The sequence below is a fragment of the Nomascus leucogenys genome, chromosome 22a, assembly GCF_006542625.1.
Source record: "Nomascus leucogenys isolate Asia chromosome 22a, Asia_NLE_v1, whole genome shotgun sequence".
Lineage (NCBI taxonomy): Eukaryota > Metazoa > Chordata > Mammalia > Primates > Hylobatidae > Nomascus > Nomascus leucogenys.
The window spans coordinates 58,746,244-58,764,517 of NC_044402.1; the positions used below are offsets into that span (position 1 = coordinate 58,746,244).

At 37.4% G+C, this 18,274-nt stretch overlaps 1 protein-coding gene across 24 annotated transcripts in view; it reads left to right on the forward strand.

Annotated features, from left to right (window-relative positions):
* Positions 1-18,274, forward strand: part of DST (dystonin) — a 492,147-nt gene that overhangs the window by 382,141 nt on the left and 91,732 nt on the right. For all 24 annotated transcript variants that reach the window (XM_030802620.1, XM_030802603.1, XM_030802607.1 and 21 more), the window contains 6 exons: positions 5,865-5,927; positions 6,511-6,752; positions 7,634-7,763; positions 10,544-10,743; positions 12,224-12,719; positions 14,484-15,955. In XM_030802620.1, coding sequence (XP_030658480.1) covers positions 5,865-5,927; positions 6,511-6,752; positions 7,634-7,763; positions 10,544-10,743; positions 12,224-12,719; positions 14,484-15,955 — 2,603 coding nt within the window. The remainder of the gene's footprint in view (positions 1-5,864; positions 5,928-6,510; positions 6,753-7,633; positions 7,764-10,543; positions 10,744-12,223; positions 12,720-14,483; positions 15,956-18,274) is intronic.

Here is an 18,274-nt window from a genome sequence, read left to right on the forward strand (position 1 = left end):
TAGAGTGGACACTCTGTTATTTTATTCCCGTGTATTTTATTCTGTACATCATTCCCAAAGAAAACAATTATGCAGTATGTGAGCCAGCATATCTGTATCGCAATCTAAGTCATGGTTGAGCCACTTTTCCCAATAAAATGGGAGAGTCATGTGTAAATATTGATTCTAAAATTAATTTAATCAAGTTATGGGTATAGTTTTTAGTTTGAAACATACAGTAACAAGTTTTTTAAAAAAATAATAAGCAGAAGGCAGCTGTGATATCTTTCTTCTGAGAGTTCTGAGTATCCTCTGTGGGGTATCTAGTTTGACCAGCTCCCCAGCTGTCCCTATTGTGATACTGATGTTCCAACTGGGCCCTTCTCAGCCAACCATTTATTCCACTCTATTAATCCTATTTCAGGGACTACCCATATTATAATGGTGTGATGATTTCTCCTTTTTCTTCTAATCAGGTTTCCTGAAATGTCAAGTTTTGTTTGTTTTTTTTTTTTTTTTAAGAAGAGGAATTCTACTGTGCTTTATTTATTTTAGCTCTTCATGACCCCTTTATATTTGCCATAAATATCAAGTGTTTTTTTCTGTTATTGTCGCTGTTGTTTTGGGATTTTTTTTTTTTTTGACTCTTGGTAATTACCAAGCATGGTAGGAATTAGTACTGAGCATCTAAAAGATATTTTCACTTCCATCTGAAATCCCATCATGTTTAATTTTTTTTAAAGGGACAAAGTTAAGATTCAGATATTTTAATGTTTCTGTTTAGACTCGTTACTATGTTGTTGATCTGAGAAATGTCTTTGTGTTTTGGATACATAGCCTATAGATATTAGTATGGAGAGTCTAACTGATATTTTAATATTCTGATTATGAAAAAGCACCAATGCTAGATTGTTATGTAATAAAAGTGAACTATTAGTTTACTGCTAACTGACTAGTTTCTACTTGCTAAGCAATGGACCTTTGGTTCCCACAGTGGTGTTTGGTTCCCACAGTTAGGTATTATTATTCCCATCAGTTTGGCTGATTCATTTGTCCAGTCACCTGGCTAGTAATTAATGAGGCTGGGGCTTAACTTCAGGTAAGTTATACAGCAAGACCTAGGTACTCCTAACCACCACACTCTCTCTTAGTGTTGATGTAATATGGGTTTAATAATTGATTTATTTTCTTTTTCACTTTCAACTTCTTTTTTATGTATTTAAAAAAATTATTCTGCCTCCATTAAGCCCATGATAACACCGTGTAACTGCACCAGATAATTTTCAGTCTTTAAGTAAGGCGGGCTCTTTTGTCAGTCATGTATGCATTGTTCAACACACTTATATACTGAGCACCTTCTGAGCTTCAGGACCTTTATCATTAAGATAATTTTAACAGTAAAATGAGAGGTGGCTGGCAAGATGGCTGAATAGGAACAGCTCCAGTCTGCAGCTCCCAGTGAAATCAATGCAGAAGGTGGGTGATTTCTGCATTTCTAACTGAGGTACCCAGCTCATCTCATTGGGACTGGTTAGACAGTGGGTGCAGCCCACGGAGGGCGAGCAGAAGCAGGGTGGGGTGTTACCTCACCTCAGAAGCGCAAGGGGTTGAGAAACTCCCTCCTCTAGCCAAGGGAAGCTGTGAGGGACTGTGCCATGAGGAATGGTGCATTCTGGCCCAGATACTACACTTTTCCTATGGTCTTCGCAACTCACAGACCAGGAGATTCCCTCGGGTGCCTACACCACCAGGGCCCTGGGTTTCAAGCACAAAACTGGGTGGCCATTTGGGCAGACACCAAGCTAGCTGCAGGAGTTTTTTTTCCATACTGCAGTGGCACCTGGAACACCAGTGAGACAGAACCATTCACTCCCCTGGAAAGGGGGCTGAAGCCACGGAGCTAAGTGGTCTACCTCGGCAGATCCCGCCCCTACGGAGCCCAGCACGCTAGGATCCACTGGCTTGAAATTCTTGCTGCCAGCACAGCAGTCTGAAGTTGACCTGGGATGCTCAAGCTTGGTGAGAGGAGGGGCGTCCACCCTTACTGAGGCTTGAGTAGGTGGTTTTCCCCTTACAGTGTAAACAAACTACCAGGGAAGTTCGAACTGGGCAGAGCCCACCACAGCTCAATAAAGCTGCTGTAGCCAGACTGCCTCTCTAGATTCCTCCTCTTTGGGCAGGGCATCTCTGAAAAGGCAGCAGCCCCAATCAGGGTCTTATACATGAAACCCCCATCTCCCTGGGACAGAGCACCTGGGGGAAGGGGCGGCTGTGGGTGCAGCTTCAGCAGACTTAAACATCCCTGCCTGCTGGCTCTGAAGAGAGCAGCGGATCTCCCAGCACAGCGCTCAAGCTCTGCTGAGGAACAGACTGCCATCTCAAGTGGATCCCTGACCCCCATGCCTCCTGATGGGGAGACACCTCCCAGCAGGGGTCAACAGGCATCTCATACAGGAGAGCTCTGGCTGGCATCTGGCGGGTGCCTGAATAGACCAATAAGTTCTGAAATTGAGGTAGTAATTAATAGCCTATCAACCAAAAAAAGCCCAGGACCAGACAGATTCACAGCTGAATTCTAGCAGAGGTACAAAGAGGAGCTGGTATCATTCCTTCTCAAACTATTCCAAACAATAGAAAAAGAGGGACTCTTAGTCAGGCATGGTGGCTGATGCCTGTAATCCCAGCAGTTTTGGAGGCCAAGGCGGGCGGATCACAAGGTCAGGAGATTGAGACCATCCTGGTTAACACGGTGAAACCCCGTCTCTACTAAAAATACAAAAATTAACTGGGCTTGGTGGTGGGTGCCTGTAGTCCCAGCTACTCAGGAGGTTGATGTGGGAGAATGGCGTGAACCCGGGAGGTGGAGCCTGCAGTGAGCCGAGATTGTGCCACTGCACTCCAGCCTGGGTGACAGAGCAAGACTCTGTCACAAAAAAAAAAAAAAAAAAGAGAAAGAGGGACTCCTCCCTATCTCATTCTATGAGGCCAGCATCATTCTGATACCAAAACCTGGCAGAGACACAAAAACAGGAAATTTCAGGCCAAGATCCCTGATGAACATCGATGCGAAAATCCTCAGTAAAATACTGGCAAACCGAATCCAGCAGCACATCAAAAAGCTTATCCACCACGATAAAATCGGCTTCATCCCTGGGAAGCAAGGCTGGTTTGTACCCAATCAATAAATGTAATCCATCACATAAACAGAACCAACGACAAAACCCACATGATTATCTCATAGATGCAGAAAAGGCCTTCAATAAAATTCAGCCCTTCGTGCTAAAAACTCTTAATAAACTAGGTGTCAATGGAACATATCTCAAAACAATAAGAGCTATTTGTGACAAACCCACAGCCAATATCATAGTGAATGGGCAAAAGCTGGAAGCATTCCCTTTGAAAACCGGCACAAGACAAGGATGCCCTCTGTCACCACTCCTGTTCAGCATAGTATTGGAAGTTCTGACCAGGCAATCAGGCAAGAGAAAGTAATAAAGGATATTCAGATAGGAAGAGAGGAAGTCAAATTGTCTCTGTTTGAAGATGACATAATTATATATTTAGAAAACCCCACTGTCTCAGCTCAAAATCTCCTTAAGCTGTTAAGCAACTTCAGCAAAGTCTCATACAAAACCAATGTGCAAAAATCACAAGCATTCCTATACACAAATAATAGACAAACAGCCAAACCATGAGTGAACTCCCATTCACAATCACTACAAAGAGAATAAAATACCTAGGGATATAACTTACAAGGGATGCGAAGGACCTCTTCAAGGAGAACTACAAACCACTGCTCAAGGAAATAAGAGGATACAAACAAATGGAAAAACATTCCATGCTCATGGGTAGGAAGAATCAATATCGTGAAAATGGTCATACTACCCAAAGTAATTTATAGTTTCAGTGCTATCCCCATCAAGCTACCATTGACTTTCTTCACAGAATTAGAAAAAACTACTTTAAATTTCATGTGGAACCAAAAAAGAGCCCGTATAGCCAAGACAATCCTAAGCAAAAAAAAACAAAGCTGGAGGCATCATGCTACCTGACTTCAAACTATACTACAAGGCTACAGTAACCAAAACAGCTTGGTACTGGTACCAAAACAGACATATAGACCAACAGAACAGAACAGAGGCCTCAGAAATAACACCACACATCCGCAACTATCTGATCTTTGACAAACCTGACAAAAGCAATGGGGGAAGGATTCCCTATTTAATAAATGGTGTTAGGAAAACTAGCTAGCTGTATGCAGAAAACTGAAACTGGACCCCTTCCTTACACCTTATACAACAACTAATTCAAGATGGATTAAAGACTTAAACATAAGGCCTAAAACCATAAAAATCCTAGAAGGAAACCTAGGCAAATACCATTCAGGACATAGGCATGAGCAAAGACTGCATGACTAAAACACCAAAAGCAATTGGCAACAAAAGCCAAAATTGACAAATGGGATCTAATTAAACTAAAGAGCTTCTGCACAGCATAAGAAACTATCATCAGAGTGAACAGGCAACCTACAGAATGGGAGACAAATTTTGCAACCTATCCACCTGACAAACAGCTAATATCCAGAATCTACAAGGAACTTATACAAATTTACAAGAAAAAAACAAAACAACCCCATCAAAAAGTGGGCAAAAGATGTGAACAGACACTTCTCAAAAGAAGACATTTATGCAGCCAACAGACATATGAAAAAATGCTCATCATCACTGGTCATTAGAGAAATGCAGATCAAAACCACAATGAGGTACCATCTCACACTAGTTAGAATGGCGATCGTTAAAAAGTCAGGAAACAACAGATGCTGGAGAGGATGTGGAGAAACAGGAACAATTTTACACTGTTGGTGGGGGTGTAAAGTAGTTCAACCATTGTGGAAGACTGTGGCAATTCCTCAAGGATCTACAACCAGAAATACCATTTGACCTAGCAATCCCATTACTGGGTATATATCCAAAGGACTATAAATCATTCTACTATAAAGACGCACGCACACCTATGTTTATCGCAGCACTATTCACAATAGCAAAGACTTGGAACCCACCCAAATGCCCATCAATGATAGACTGGATAAAGAAAATGTGGTACATATATACCATGGAATACTATGCAGCCATAAAAAAGGATAAGTTCATGTCCTTTCCTGGGATATGGATGAAGCTGGAAACCATCATTCTCAGTAAACCAACAGAGGAACAGAAAACCAAACATTGCATGTTCTCACTCATAAGTGGGAGTTAAACAATGAGAACACACAGATACAGGGATGGGAACATCACACACCGGGGCCTGTCAGAGGGTGGGGGTCTGGGGGGTGGATAGCATTAGGAGAAATAATGTAGATAATGGGTTGATGGGTGCAGCAAACCTCCATGGCATGTGTATACCTATGTAACAAACCTGTACATTCTGCACATGTATCCCAGAACTTAAAGTATAATAAAATAAATAAATAAAAATAAATACAAATTGAAAACACTAAAGCTCCACTTACTGCTCTAAAATACAATTTAATAAATATGATTCTTCCTAGAATAAAGGAATTTATTATGATAAAACACAAAGCAACTTCATCACAAAAATTTTTATGAATTAATATTTAATGATTATATAATATAAACATACTGAAATGGTAGTGTTTAAGACAATACTTTAAGAATAAATTTTACATAGAAGAGAGGATATTCTTTGATATTTAAATTTTGGACCTTCATTTGATTTTGAAGTTGAGTCAGTATTTTATGTTTTCAAATAGCAGTAACATTTTAAAAATGATTACTGTTGATGGGGTTTGATTTAGTGCCATCTACTGTTAATGTATAGAAATACTATGAAACTCTATGATTATTTTAGTGTTACTATTTTTGCAGGTGGAGCAGTATTAAATGGTGAAGGAACAGCCACAAATACTGAGGAATTTTGGGCAAATAAAGGTGAATATTAATTTTAATTTGTTATTGATTAATGTAATTTGGTTTTTTTTAATAAGAGAAAATCTTAGGGACAAACAGTAGTTATATTGAAATTTCAAGCCTGAATTACAATGGTATTTAATCTAATAGTCACAATCTCCATAAAAATTATATAACTTTTTTTCAGTTTTGTGTATCTGAAATAAGTAAAATCAAGTTGTTCAGTTTGACACTTGGTTTTGTTGCTTTCTTTTTGGTTAATTTGAGATATTTTGTCACTTGGGATAATGTTATTTGACCTAATTTATTGAGTTTGGTGCGTGAGATATTGCTAAGTAACATTTTATGCTTTGTTTTTTATTACATTTAAAACGTCTTTTTTATTTTACTTGTTATGCAATTTTCTTGAATTATTTGTGATTAAATAATAGCATTATAAGATGATCCAACCTTTTATTTCTGAAAAGCTTATGACTTTATCTACTAGGCTTAATAATGACAAACTAGAAGCGACAAAATACCATGTAAAACAAACTTTTATTTCTAGACCTCTGCTCCGAATGTCCTGAAAATGTGTCAGTATAGTTGTTTTTCTTACTCCTAGGTTTAACATCCATTAAAAAGGACATGACTGACATAAGTCATGGTTATGAAGATCTTGGCCTCTTACTCAAGGACAAAATAGCAGAACTGAACACTAAACTCTCCAAATTGCAAAAGGCTCAGGAAGAATCAAGTGCAATGATGCAGTGGTTACAGAAAATGAACAAAACTGCAACAAAATGGCATCAGACACCTGCACCTACAGATACTGAAGCTGTGAAGACTCAAGTTGAGCAGAATAAGGTATATTCTGTGGGTGCACCTATGGAAGACATGAAAGAGAATGGATTAGCAGTTGGAACGGAGCTCTGGTAGTCAGAAGCTCTGCTCTGTTTTCTAGCTCTGTAACCTTTAGCACATAATTGACAGTTTTGTTTAATGTGCCTTTCTGTAGAGATTGATAATAATAGTTACTTTTTTTTTTTAATTTTTGGCACAGCCATGTTAGAGATTAGCAAACTGTTGGGTGTAAGCCACTTTGCCACCTTTAAATCAGTTTAAGTCTAGGATGTTAACCAGTCAACTATTGGAAAAGATTTCTTTAAGGGCTAAATGTATGAAGGATCTGTTCTCTGTAGTATAAAAATAGGGTAGCTAATGCCTTCCTTTTCTTTAATAGAGGGTATTTCTTTCTACAGCTGCCAAGGTTGGGAAAATGGCTTTATATGGTGGCAGTGATGGCAAAATTTCTACAAATTACCAACCTACATTTAAATTCTATAATGTGTTGCCTAAAAAAGTGTTTATTCACATGTAGATTCTCCACTTCTGGCAGCCTTTATTAAGACTGATTTTCTTATTTATTATAATTTGACTGATGTCACCTTGCTTTATTCCAGAGTGGCTTGTTTGAAAATATGAAATTCTTTCTCACTAATGGGGACAAGAGTCATTATCTCCATAGTCATAGTGTTCCTCTGTGGGGATTCCTTTATCACACAGTTGAACACTAGCTAAGAAGAGGAAAGGAAAATAATTAATTGCAAAATCCAGGCCCTCACCCACCACAACATTCAACAGATTTTTTCCTCTTTTCATCATTCTAGAGAAAAATAATGCTCTATCATTATTGTATTTTTGTCTTTTGCTGTACGCATAATTTATTATTATTTTTCCCTTGTTAGTCGTTTGAGGCAGAACTGAAGCAGAATGTAAACAAAGTACAGGAGTTGAAAGACAAATTGACAGAGCTGTTGGAGGAGAACCCAGACACTCCTGAGGCCCCCAGATGGAAACAGATGTTGACAGAAATAGGTATGTTGCATTACTTAGATGAATGCCTATGAAGAAAAGTGCAATCATTTTTCATGTTTATCATGATCTTTATCAGAAAACATTCAACAGAGTCACTTATTTTTGGATTTGCTTTAATGTTTCAGAATCTATTTTTTGCATAAAGTGTCATTTCAAATTATATTGTGCAGAAAATTGGCATATCTTATGTTTTTTATGGTAAACACAGTAATTAAATCTATTTTTATGGAGAAGATAGATACTAGTTAATGAAGTGCTGTGCATGGAGTACCAGTTTTCATTAATGTTTCTTTACTTTTTACTAGCTTTTGGTGCTTTATTATGCTTTATATATTTTTAAGCTGTATTATATTTTAAATATTTCATTCAACTGGAAAAGGTGTGCTCCCTTCTCCTTCATGGAGTTACTTCTGGGACCCCTCCTGCTCCATACTTTATGCTCTTCTGCTCTTCCCCAATCAATTTTTTATCCAAAGTTATCCTCCTACCCACATCCTGTCCCTGTGTAAACAGAGGAGTATACACTGCTCCTCGGAGGTACAGAATTTTCTTTACAAGCCCTATTGTCTTACCAATTTTTATTACTATAGTGATGTAGAAAATGAGTGTAAAAAGGGTAGAAAAAAAAGAAAATGAGTGTAAGAGAATGGTAATAATTTTCCCCACTTCATAGTTTCATTTAGAGAACCCAATAAGTTAATGTGTATATGGCTCAAACAAATAGTACCTGGCACATATTAAGTGCTATATAAGTATATACTATGATTATAACAATTATTTTACTTTCAATTGTTCCATTACTAAATATTGTCCTTCCTTTAGAGTCAGGTGTGCTATGATAAATGTAGAAATCTCTAAGTATATTTTAGTTTGAAAAAGGTTACCCTAAGGGATCTTCATGTTCAAAGATATATTTAATCCAACTACAGAGATTCCTATCAAGTTGTAATTAATTTGCCCCTAATTCAGTGTCTCTCTTCTAGGATCTCAGAATTACTTGGGGAGAGTATTAGCAAGACATTTTAGAATAGGAGTGGGAATGAGGAATATGTAGTTCAAAAAACCTTCTGGATGAGTTTTTATATTTTTCCTTCCTGATTTATTGCTTTAATGGCATTATTTTGTTGCCAGATTGTGTTTGACCGGAAAATGTCATATAGAATGATGTTATTAGATAAGGTTTCAGTGATTGTGTTCTATTAAAGTCATCCTTTTAGTGTGTTATGCTAAATGAAAAGTCTCTCAAATCAACTGATCACACTATCAATGAATATTTATCGAGTGACTGTGTTGAAGTGCTGAAAGAAGTGCTCTGATCAGTAACCCTTGACTGCAGGGAGCATACTGTCTTGAGGATGGAGAAAACAGAAAAGGCTTCCTAGCAGAGGGTGAATCCAATGGAATGTAAAGGAAGGATAGGGTTGGGATATATATGGAGAGGAGGTATAGCATCTCAGGCACAGGACCTGTGTGAGCAAAAGCCTGTTTGGATTATAAGGGTGAAATCAGCAGGGATAGATTAGAGGATCATCTCAGAGTACAAACCTTCAAAGATTGTGGGAGGCCTTGAATGTCAGGCAGTGGTCTTCAGATTTTATTGTCTAGGTGACGAGGAGTTAGTTATTGAAGGATTTGAGCAGCGAAGTGACAGTTTTAAAAGTGACATTTTTTAGGGAAATTGTATTAGAAACAAGTGGCTTGCAGCTGAGAAACATTAATAGCAGGGATACTAGTTAGAAGACTGCTAGACTAGGTCATTAGTTCTCCAAGTGTGCTCCTGGGATCAGCAGCAACAGCATCATCTGGGAATTATTTAGAAATGCAGAATTTCAGATACTACTCCAGACCTACTGAATCAAAAACTCAGGTTGGAGCCCAGAAATCTGTGTTAAAGATGCCTTCAGGTGATTCTTAATGCAGCTCAAGTGTGAGAACTACTGGTCAAGGTAAAACATGGTGATGTTAGCTCATCACCTGGATGGATTGTGTTAAATTATCACATGCACTCTAAACATACGTATCTATTATATATCAATGTAAAAAATACAAATAATTTTTAAAAACACATGATGAAGGCCAAAATGGAGTTATGGCATTGAGAATGTAAAGGAAGGCTTTAAGGTTTTATGATTGAGGATATAATAGAGTTAGGAAGCTTATAAAAGAATTTTCTGAATTATTGCATCTTTATGACATGGGAGAAAAGATAACCTTTGAAAGAAATCTAAAAGTCATAAAAGTCCACCAGTTTTGAGAGGAATATAATGAGTTTTATTTTTTAATGTTGAGTTTAATTGGTGAGACTTCCTACTGGAACTTTCTAGCAGCTGGTTGTTAATGTGTAATTTGAATGGGAAAGAATAATTGGGGATAGATATACAAATTTGGGAGCAATTTGCCTAGAATAGATAAGTGAAGATTTGATATTAAAAGGATTATTGTTCGTTGTTCTAGTAAGTCATAGTTTAATAACACACTCTATAGGACTTATAGAAGGAATGAGAGATCCCAGAATGCTGTCTGCTTTAATGAATATTCCATATTCTACGATATCTTCTAAAATCAGATTCAAAATTTTTTCCCTATACTTCAGTTGACATACAACCATCAGACCTATAAAATCGTAGGTTAGCCCTTTAAGTAACTATGTAACAAGAATCATAAAAATGGGATTGTAGCCATTATATATCATTTTGAATCATATCATACAGTCCCCATAGACATAGTCATGTTAAATGCAGAAAAAGTCAAACACCAGTTTCATTTTTTTTTTCTTTTAGATTCTAAGTGGCAAGAACTCAATCAATTAACAATTGATAGACAACAAAAACTGGAAGAATCCTCCAATAATCTAACCCAATTCCAGACTGTAGAGGCCCAACTGAAACAGTGGCTTGTGGAAAAAGAACTTATGGTCAGTGTTCTTGGGCCGTTGTCAATTGACCCAAATATGCTAAACACACAAAGGCAGCAGGTGCAGGTGAGTATTACCTAATAACCTGTCTCTCGTGCACAGCAATTTGACTTACTGAGACCAATGTTTTCATTATAAATATATAAACTTTGGCCAGTAGGTGTTTTATTTAACTGCTTTGAAGTATATATGTAATGTTTCGGATGCCCATAAGATACTGTCCTGATATTAGTGGGAATCCCCCAGAGAACTAAAGCTATAAGGCATCTTAGAGGCCTCCTTGAAGCCCATGAATTGGCCAAGTCTCCTGATTATTTCAGTCATATTGTGGGTGGTACAGATCCAGTTAAAAGGGTCTTCTTTGAAGTATTAATGCAATTAAGTAATATCTTTATGAGAGGCTAGTATATACTTTTTGCTGTTTAGAAATTACTTCTTTGAGGTTTTATTTATTTTGATTGTGGTAGTAGATAATGAAACTTGTAAAACTCATGCATGTGAGTCCTGATGGGGGAGAGAGAGAATAAGAAGAGGACAAAGAATAAGGGAAGCAGAGAGGGAACCATGAAACCCAGGGTGCTAGTTAGACTAGTCTGGTTACAAAGCAGATAAATCCACAAGGGAAAAAAATCCAAAAAAATGAGTTTTATTTTTTAATGTTTAATGTTTTACAGTCAGGCATAATAGCAGAAGCTCTGTGGTGATTTCAGTTAGTTTTTTTATGTATGAGTACTGGCTTTAGAGCAGGGAGGCTGTTTTATAAGCTGAAAATTCAAATACGTTTTTGTAAAAGTCAGATGTTTGAGTTCATATCTGTTCATAATCCAAAGACAACAAAAACAAAAGATAAAAGTAAATATCTGGGGAGAAATAATTGCCTCTAGTCTTGGTAGTCTCCCAGAGATAGATAGATAAATAAAATATAGATAAAAGTATAAAAGAGAGATAAAATACGATACTAAAAGAATGAGATTTTTGGATCATTAATTTTATGAGTCAAGTTGAGCCTATACATTCTGAGCAGCATAATTTGTTGACTAAAACCTTTATAATAAAGACTGTAAACATCAATAAATTTTATGTTACAAAAACCTTTGCAACTCAATGCATCATGAGTTAATATATTCTAACACCTTTGTCACTGTGCGTTTTCTTTAATATAAAATTCTATAGGGTATTCCAAAAATCCTACAAAGACAAAAACATGAATGGGTAAAAACAAATTTGGTGTAAGTGCAGTGTGAACTTGTCTAACAGCAGTGTTTCTCTTTTTATATGAAAATTTACACGTGAATTTTTGTTCATTTTGTCCAGATTTTTCCTTTAGGGGGATGGGATTAGTTTAGACAGGATAATCTCTGTGAAGCACCATAGCTCTTTGGATTTAAGAGAATTGTACTGCCCTTTAAGTAAAAAGTAAGAAAGTGATAACTAAAAAACAAAAACTGGAGAAATAATTACCATTTCTGTCTGTCTGGACACCAAATCTGTGTTTTCTACAGTCAATTATATAATAATTTGTGTTTATTTACCCTTGTTACCTTAGATTTTGCTGCAAGAATTCGCCACTCGGAAACCTCAATATGAACAGCTCACAGCAGCTGGTCAGGGCATTCTGAGCAGGCCTGGAGAAGACCCTTCTTTACATGGGATTGTGAAAGAGCAACTGGCAGCTGTGACCCAAAAATGGGATAGCCTAACAGGGCAATTGAGTGACAGATGTGACTGGATTGACCAAGCCATTGTTAAAAGCACACAGTATCAAAGCCTGCTGAGAAGCCTTTCTGATAAACTGAGTGACTTGGATAATAAACTCAGCAGCAGTCTGGCTGTGAGCACGCACCCTGATGCTATGAACCAACAGTTGGAAACAGCCCAAAAAATGAAGCAGGAAATACAGCAGGAAAAGAAGCAGATAAAAGTGGCCCAGGCACTCTGTGAGGATTTGTCAGCACTGGTTAAAGAAGAGTACTTGAAAGCAGAACTTAGTCGGCAACTAGAAGGCATCTTAAAATCATTTAAGGATATTGAACAGAAAGCAGGTTTGTCTACTTTTAATACATATATTTCCTGGTCAGAAATAGATGTCATATATTGCCTATTTCCAAGATGTTGCCAATAATCCAGGACCTCAAAGAGACTCTGCCCCACTGTTAACATCAGTGAAGAGGAGGATGAGTACAGGAGCTCAGAGGGCAGTTTTGTGTTCATAGGCACATGGAATGTTAGGGTCACTCTACACACATAATCTGTTGGCAAAATTGACTGCAGGAGCTCAGAGAGCAGTTTTGTGTTCATAGGCACGTGGAATATTAGGGTCATTCTACACATGTAATCTGTTGGCAAAATTGACTTCCTGAAGGCCTATTAAAATCTCAGGTACCCCAAACTGGTATTTAAAAGATGTAAATGTTTTTTTGCTGTATGAAAGTCTTACTTTGCCAGAAAAAAACATGAATAGTTAGTAAAAGGCTTTGCATCATCTTCTCATCTGCTGTTACTTTATCTATTCTGTCACAGAAAACTTTTCTAGAGAAATGTGCAAAAGAGAGGCATTTGTCACTATTTTCCTCTCTCACTGTGGCTATAATTTTGTGGCAGATGTGTTGATATTTGTCAGAGGTAGCAGTGGATTATTAGAATTCAGAAAGCCCTGATGAAGAAAGACACATTTTGTTGTTAAGTTTGTTCTGTTTGAAAAGTTTCTAGTTTCTTGCACCTAGTAGATATTCAAGTTATGCTTTTTAATTGATTGGATTTACTGATCACAGCAACTGTTTCAGACTTATTCCTTTATTTGACATGATATTAACAATAGTAAATATCAGCTATTATCATTATTATTCTTAATGGTATGAACACTGTTATGTGATAGGTATTAAACTAAGAACTTTACATGTACTATAATTTAATCTGTACAATGCCTACTATTAATATTGTGAATTTACAGTGGGAGAAATTAGGCTTAGAGGTTTAATCATTTGCCTGGGGTCTTCCAACTCTGAAGAGGTTAAACCAAGATAGAAACTCATGTAGTTTTTATGTGCTACATTATGTTGCCTCCATAATATGTAAAAGTCATAGACGTGGCCAGGAGTGGTGGCTCACGCCTGTAATCCCAGCACTTTGGGAGGCTGAGGCGGGTGGATCACGAGGTCAGGAGATCGAGACCATCCTGGCTAATATGGTGAAACCCCGTCTCTACTAAAAATACAAAAAATTAGCCAGGCGTGGTGGCGGGCGCCTGTAGTCCCAGCTACTCAGGAGGCTGAGGCAGGAGAATGGCGTGAACCCAGGAGGAGGAGCTTGCAGTGAGCCGAGATAGCGCCACTGCACTCCAGCCTGGGTGACAGAGTGAGACTCTGCCTCAAAAAAAAAAAAAAAAAAAGTCATAGACGCAAAAAAGTCATATTTAATAAGAGGTGGATTATTTATCAACATAATTGAGAACTTTGCCATCATCACTTCTCCATACTGGAATAGAGAAGACACCAGCACAGCAGGTGATGTGTGGCGTGGCCACTCCCTGCACCTTGATGCATTTTTACTTATTTCCTTATTCTTTGTTTTCCCCTCTCATCTGTCTCCTGCATCTTTTCTTGATTGTGTATTTTCTTGTGCCTACCTCTTGCTTCTTTTCCCCTCTGTCAATAACTTAAGTTCACTTGTAGTTCTTACAGTCAATGCTAAAAGCCCCTGCTTTTCAACAATTCTATGTATTCATTCAGAGATTTTTATTTTGGCTTTTCATAGATTAAATTAATATTTTGATGTAAAATAAACGTATCTTGTAATTTTATTTCTAGAGAATCATGTCCAGCACCTTCAGTCAGCCTGTGCAAGCTCTCATCAATTTCAGCAAATGTCTAGAGATTTTCAGGCTTGGCTGGATACAAAGAAAGAAGAGCAAAACAAATCTCATCCAATATCTGCCAAACTCGATGTCTTAGAGTCATTAATTAAAGATCATAAAGACTTTAGTAAAACTTTGACTGCTCAGTCTCATATTTATGAAAAAACCATTGCAGAAGGTGAAAATCTGTTATTAAAAACACAAGGGTCTGAGAAGGCAGCCTTACAGTTACAGCTTAATACAATTAAAACCAATTGGGATACATTTAATAAGCAGGTGAAAGAAAGAGAAAACAAGTTAAAAGATTCATTGGAAAAAGCCCTTAAGTATAAAGAGCAAGTAGAGACTCTCCGGCCATGGATAGACAAATGCCAAAACAACCTGGAGGAAATAAAATTTTGTTTGGATCCTGCCGAAGGAGAGAATTCTATTGCCAAGTTAAAGTCTCTGCAGAAGGAAATGGACCAACACTTTGGTATGGTAGAATTACTGAACAACACAGCCAATAGCTTGCTCAGTGTCTGCGAGATAGATAAAGAAGTTGTTACAGATGAGAATAAGTCACTGATCCAGAAGGTGGACATGGTCACTGAACAACTTCACAGTAAGAAATTCTCTCTGGAGAGCATGACTCAGAAGTTTAAAGAATTTCAAGAAGTTTCCAAAGAATCTAAAAGGCAGCTTCAGTGTGCAAAGGAGCAGCTAGATATCCATGATTCCCTGGGATCCCAGGCTTACAGTAACAAATACCTGACCATGTTGCAGACTCAGCAGAAATCACTTCAGGCCTTGAAGCATCAGGTAGATTTGGCTAAAAGACTTGCACAGGACCTTGTGGTAGAGGCCTCAGACTCAAAGGGAACCTCTGATGTTTTATTACAAGCGGAAACCATAGCTCAAGAGCATAGTACACTAAGTCAGCAGGTTGATGAAAAGTGTTCTTTCTTAGAAACCAAGCTTCAGGGCATTGGGCATTTCCAGAACACCATTCGAGAAATGTTTTCTCAGTTTGCAGAGTTTGATGATGAACTGGATAGCATGGCTCCAGTGGGGAGAGATGCAGAAACATTGCAAAAGCAAAAGGAAACTATAAAAGCCTTTCTAAAGAAACTAGAAGCCCTCATAGCAAGCAACGACAATGCCAATAAAACCTGCAAGATGATGTTAGCCACAGAAGAAACATCTCCTGACCTTGTTGGAATCAAAAGGGACTTGGAGGCCTTAAGCAAACAATGCAACAAGTTACTGGACCGAGCCCAAGCCAGAGAAGAGCAGGTTGAAGGGACAATTAAGCGTCTTGAAGAATTTTACAGCAAATTGAAAGAATTTTCTATTCTGCTCCAGAAAGCCGAAGAACATGAAGAGTCACAAGGTCCTGTTGGTATGGAAACGGAGACAATTAATCAGCAGCTTAACGTGTTCAAGGTAGGGAACTCTTCATTTTTACCAAGTGTTTTTATTGTCAATGAAGTTTCTAATTTGTTTAGAAAGGAGATTCCCTATTTCGTAGAACCTTCTAATAATGATTGTCATACAATATTTGAGCCGGAATGAGCATATATGGGGGTAACACCCAGGCAGGTGGGGCAGTTACAAGGTCACTGGGGATTTGGGCCTTTGTGGGATAAAATCAGACCAAAGGGTGCTTGGCAAAGTTCCAGGCAAACCAGAAACTGACATCATAGGGTCCATTTCTGGAGTTATTCACAATTGCCATCCGTGGTGACCGTGGCTGTGGTTTGAACTCTATTGCAGATGTTTATCTCCCAGCATTTTCTTCAATGGTGAATTATCGTCTTTTCTGCCCTTTCTTTTTATAACTATCTTCTCATCCTTCTTAATTTAATTTCTTCCGCAGACATTTTTCTTCTAAAAGCTCATATTTTTAAAGGTAATATGGAGTTCCATGTTGTAATCTGTTTCATTAAACAAAGAGCTTAGGCTCATGCCCCAGAGGATTAGAGGTGAATTTTTTTTATTGCATGATATAAGCTCCTCAGTGCCAAGAAATGACTGCCACTCAACAGTGATCAATGACACTTAATGAATGAAACATTTGATAAAAATGGTGGGCCAGTTCCTGTGTCATTGGATTTGGCCTTATTTATGATAGTGAGAACAGAAGTCACATCTGTATAGGGGACAAAGATAGGTTTATCCCTGGAAACAAAGGGTCCTAAATAGCAAGCAATTTTCTATATGGGGCTGATATAAACCTTTCGCGTTTCACAGCTCCTGTTATATTTATGAGGTGTGTTTTACTGGCAAAGATATATTGCACCATTAATGCATAAAGAATAAACTAAGACCAAATCAAAACGGTTTATAAAACCATAAATTATTTTCTTTGAGAAATGAATATGAATCAAATGGACTTCCAAATTCTGTGCAGTTATATTTGATAAACTCTTTCATTTGCTTGTCTTTAATAACATTATTTAGATGACTGAATCTTGAAAAATACCTTCTTTTTCTTTGTATTGTTATTACTGTTACGATTATTTGCAGTTTATTAAACGCCTTTGAAGCTCAGTTCCTTCAAGGCTCACAAATCTGTGATTCTGTATTTAGTTCTTGATTCTTGAAGGTGAAGGAAACATCCTTATTGGTGACTTGACCTCCTTCATTGCTCTGTCAAATTTTTGTATTTCCGATTTGCAAAATAAAGATTTCATATGAGAGAATCCTCTATTAGAAAAACGTAGTTCTGTGGCAATTGCTGCATCAAAGACTGGGAGAGATCTTGGGAGCAACTCTTCCTTCGTCAGTAAAGTTTGGAATTCTCTCTAGAACCTTGTCAGCACCTTAAAGATTAAATGACAGTAACCAAGCACTGTTTATACTAATGAAATTTAACCACATTAAGTGGTTAAATTGTGAAACATTGTGATTTCTTTCGGTTTCCTGTGCATTTGTTTAGAAAAAAGACCTTCATTTCTCTTTGCTGTTTCTAACTACTTGTAAGACAATGGACAAAGTAATAATAACGGTGCTGCTACTTTGCGGGTATCTCCCATTTGGTGTTCCCAAGTACAGTGAAAAATGTGGCTGTTCATGTGGAGAAGTGAAAGTAAGAAAAAGCAAGAGATAGGAGGAGCTTTCTCACCATTGCACTGAAAGTGTTTTGCAAACTGAAAAGCCCCAAATAAGTAACATTGCCATTAATAGCTACAGAGATTGTTTTATTTGATTGTGAAGAAATATAGAGTGATAATTTCTCCTAAAATAAACCATTTAGCATGCTGTGTTTGTTTGCTTTCAGATTATTTGGAAAGAGTTGATTGATTTTATTGAAATTCAGCAATAAAGAACATCATGGCATACTTTCAGTATGTTGAAACCCAGTGACTTGAAAAAAAAGTTTTCAAGTAGACAAATACTCTGCATTTAGTATATTCCAGTGCATAGGTACAAAAGGACAAGAATATGATTATGGTAGCTCACACAACCACTAATTCCATTTATCTGTGTATGTGTGTGTGTATTCCTTAAAAATAGTAATTACAATAATCAACAAATCAATTTATTATGGGCTTACTATGTGTCAAGCACTATTTTAATTTATCTTTAATCCTGTTAACAGTCATGAGAGGTAGGTGCTATTACTATTCTGCATCTTATTATAAAGAAGCCTAGGCTCAAGGAGGTTAAGTGACTTGTCCAAGGTCACACAGATAGTGTCAGAACCTGATTCTTTTGATGGAAATGATGCACTGCTTTGTGTAAACTTTATTTGTCACCCAT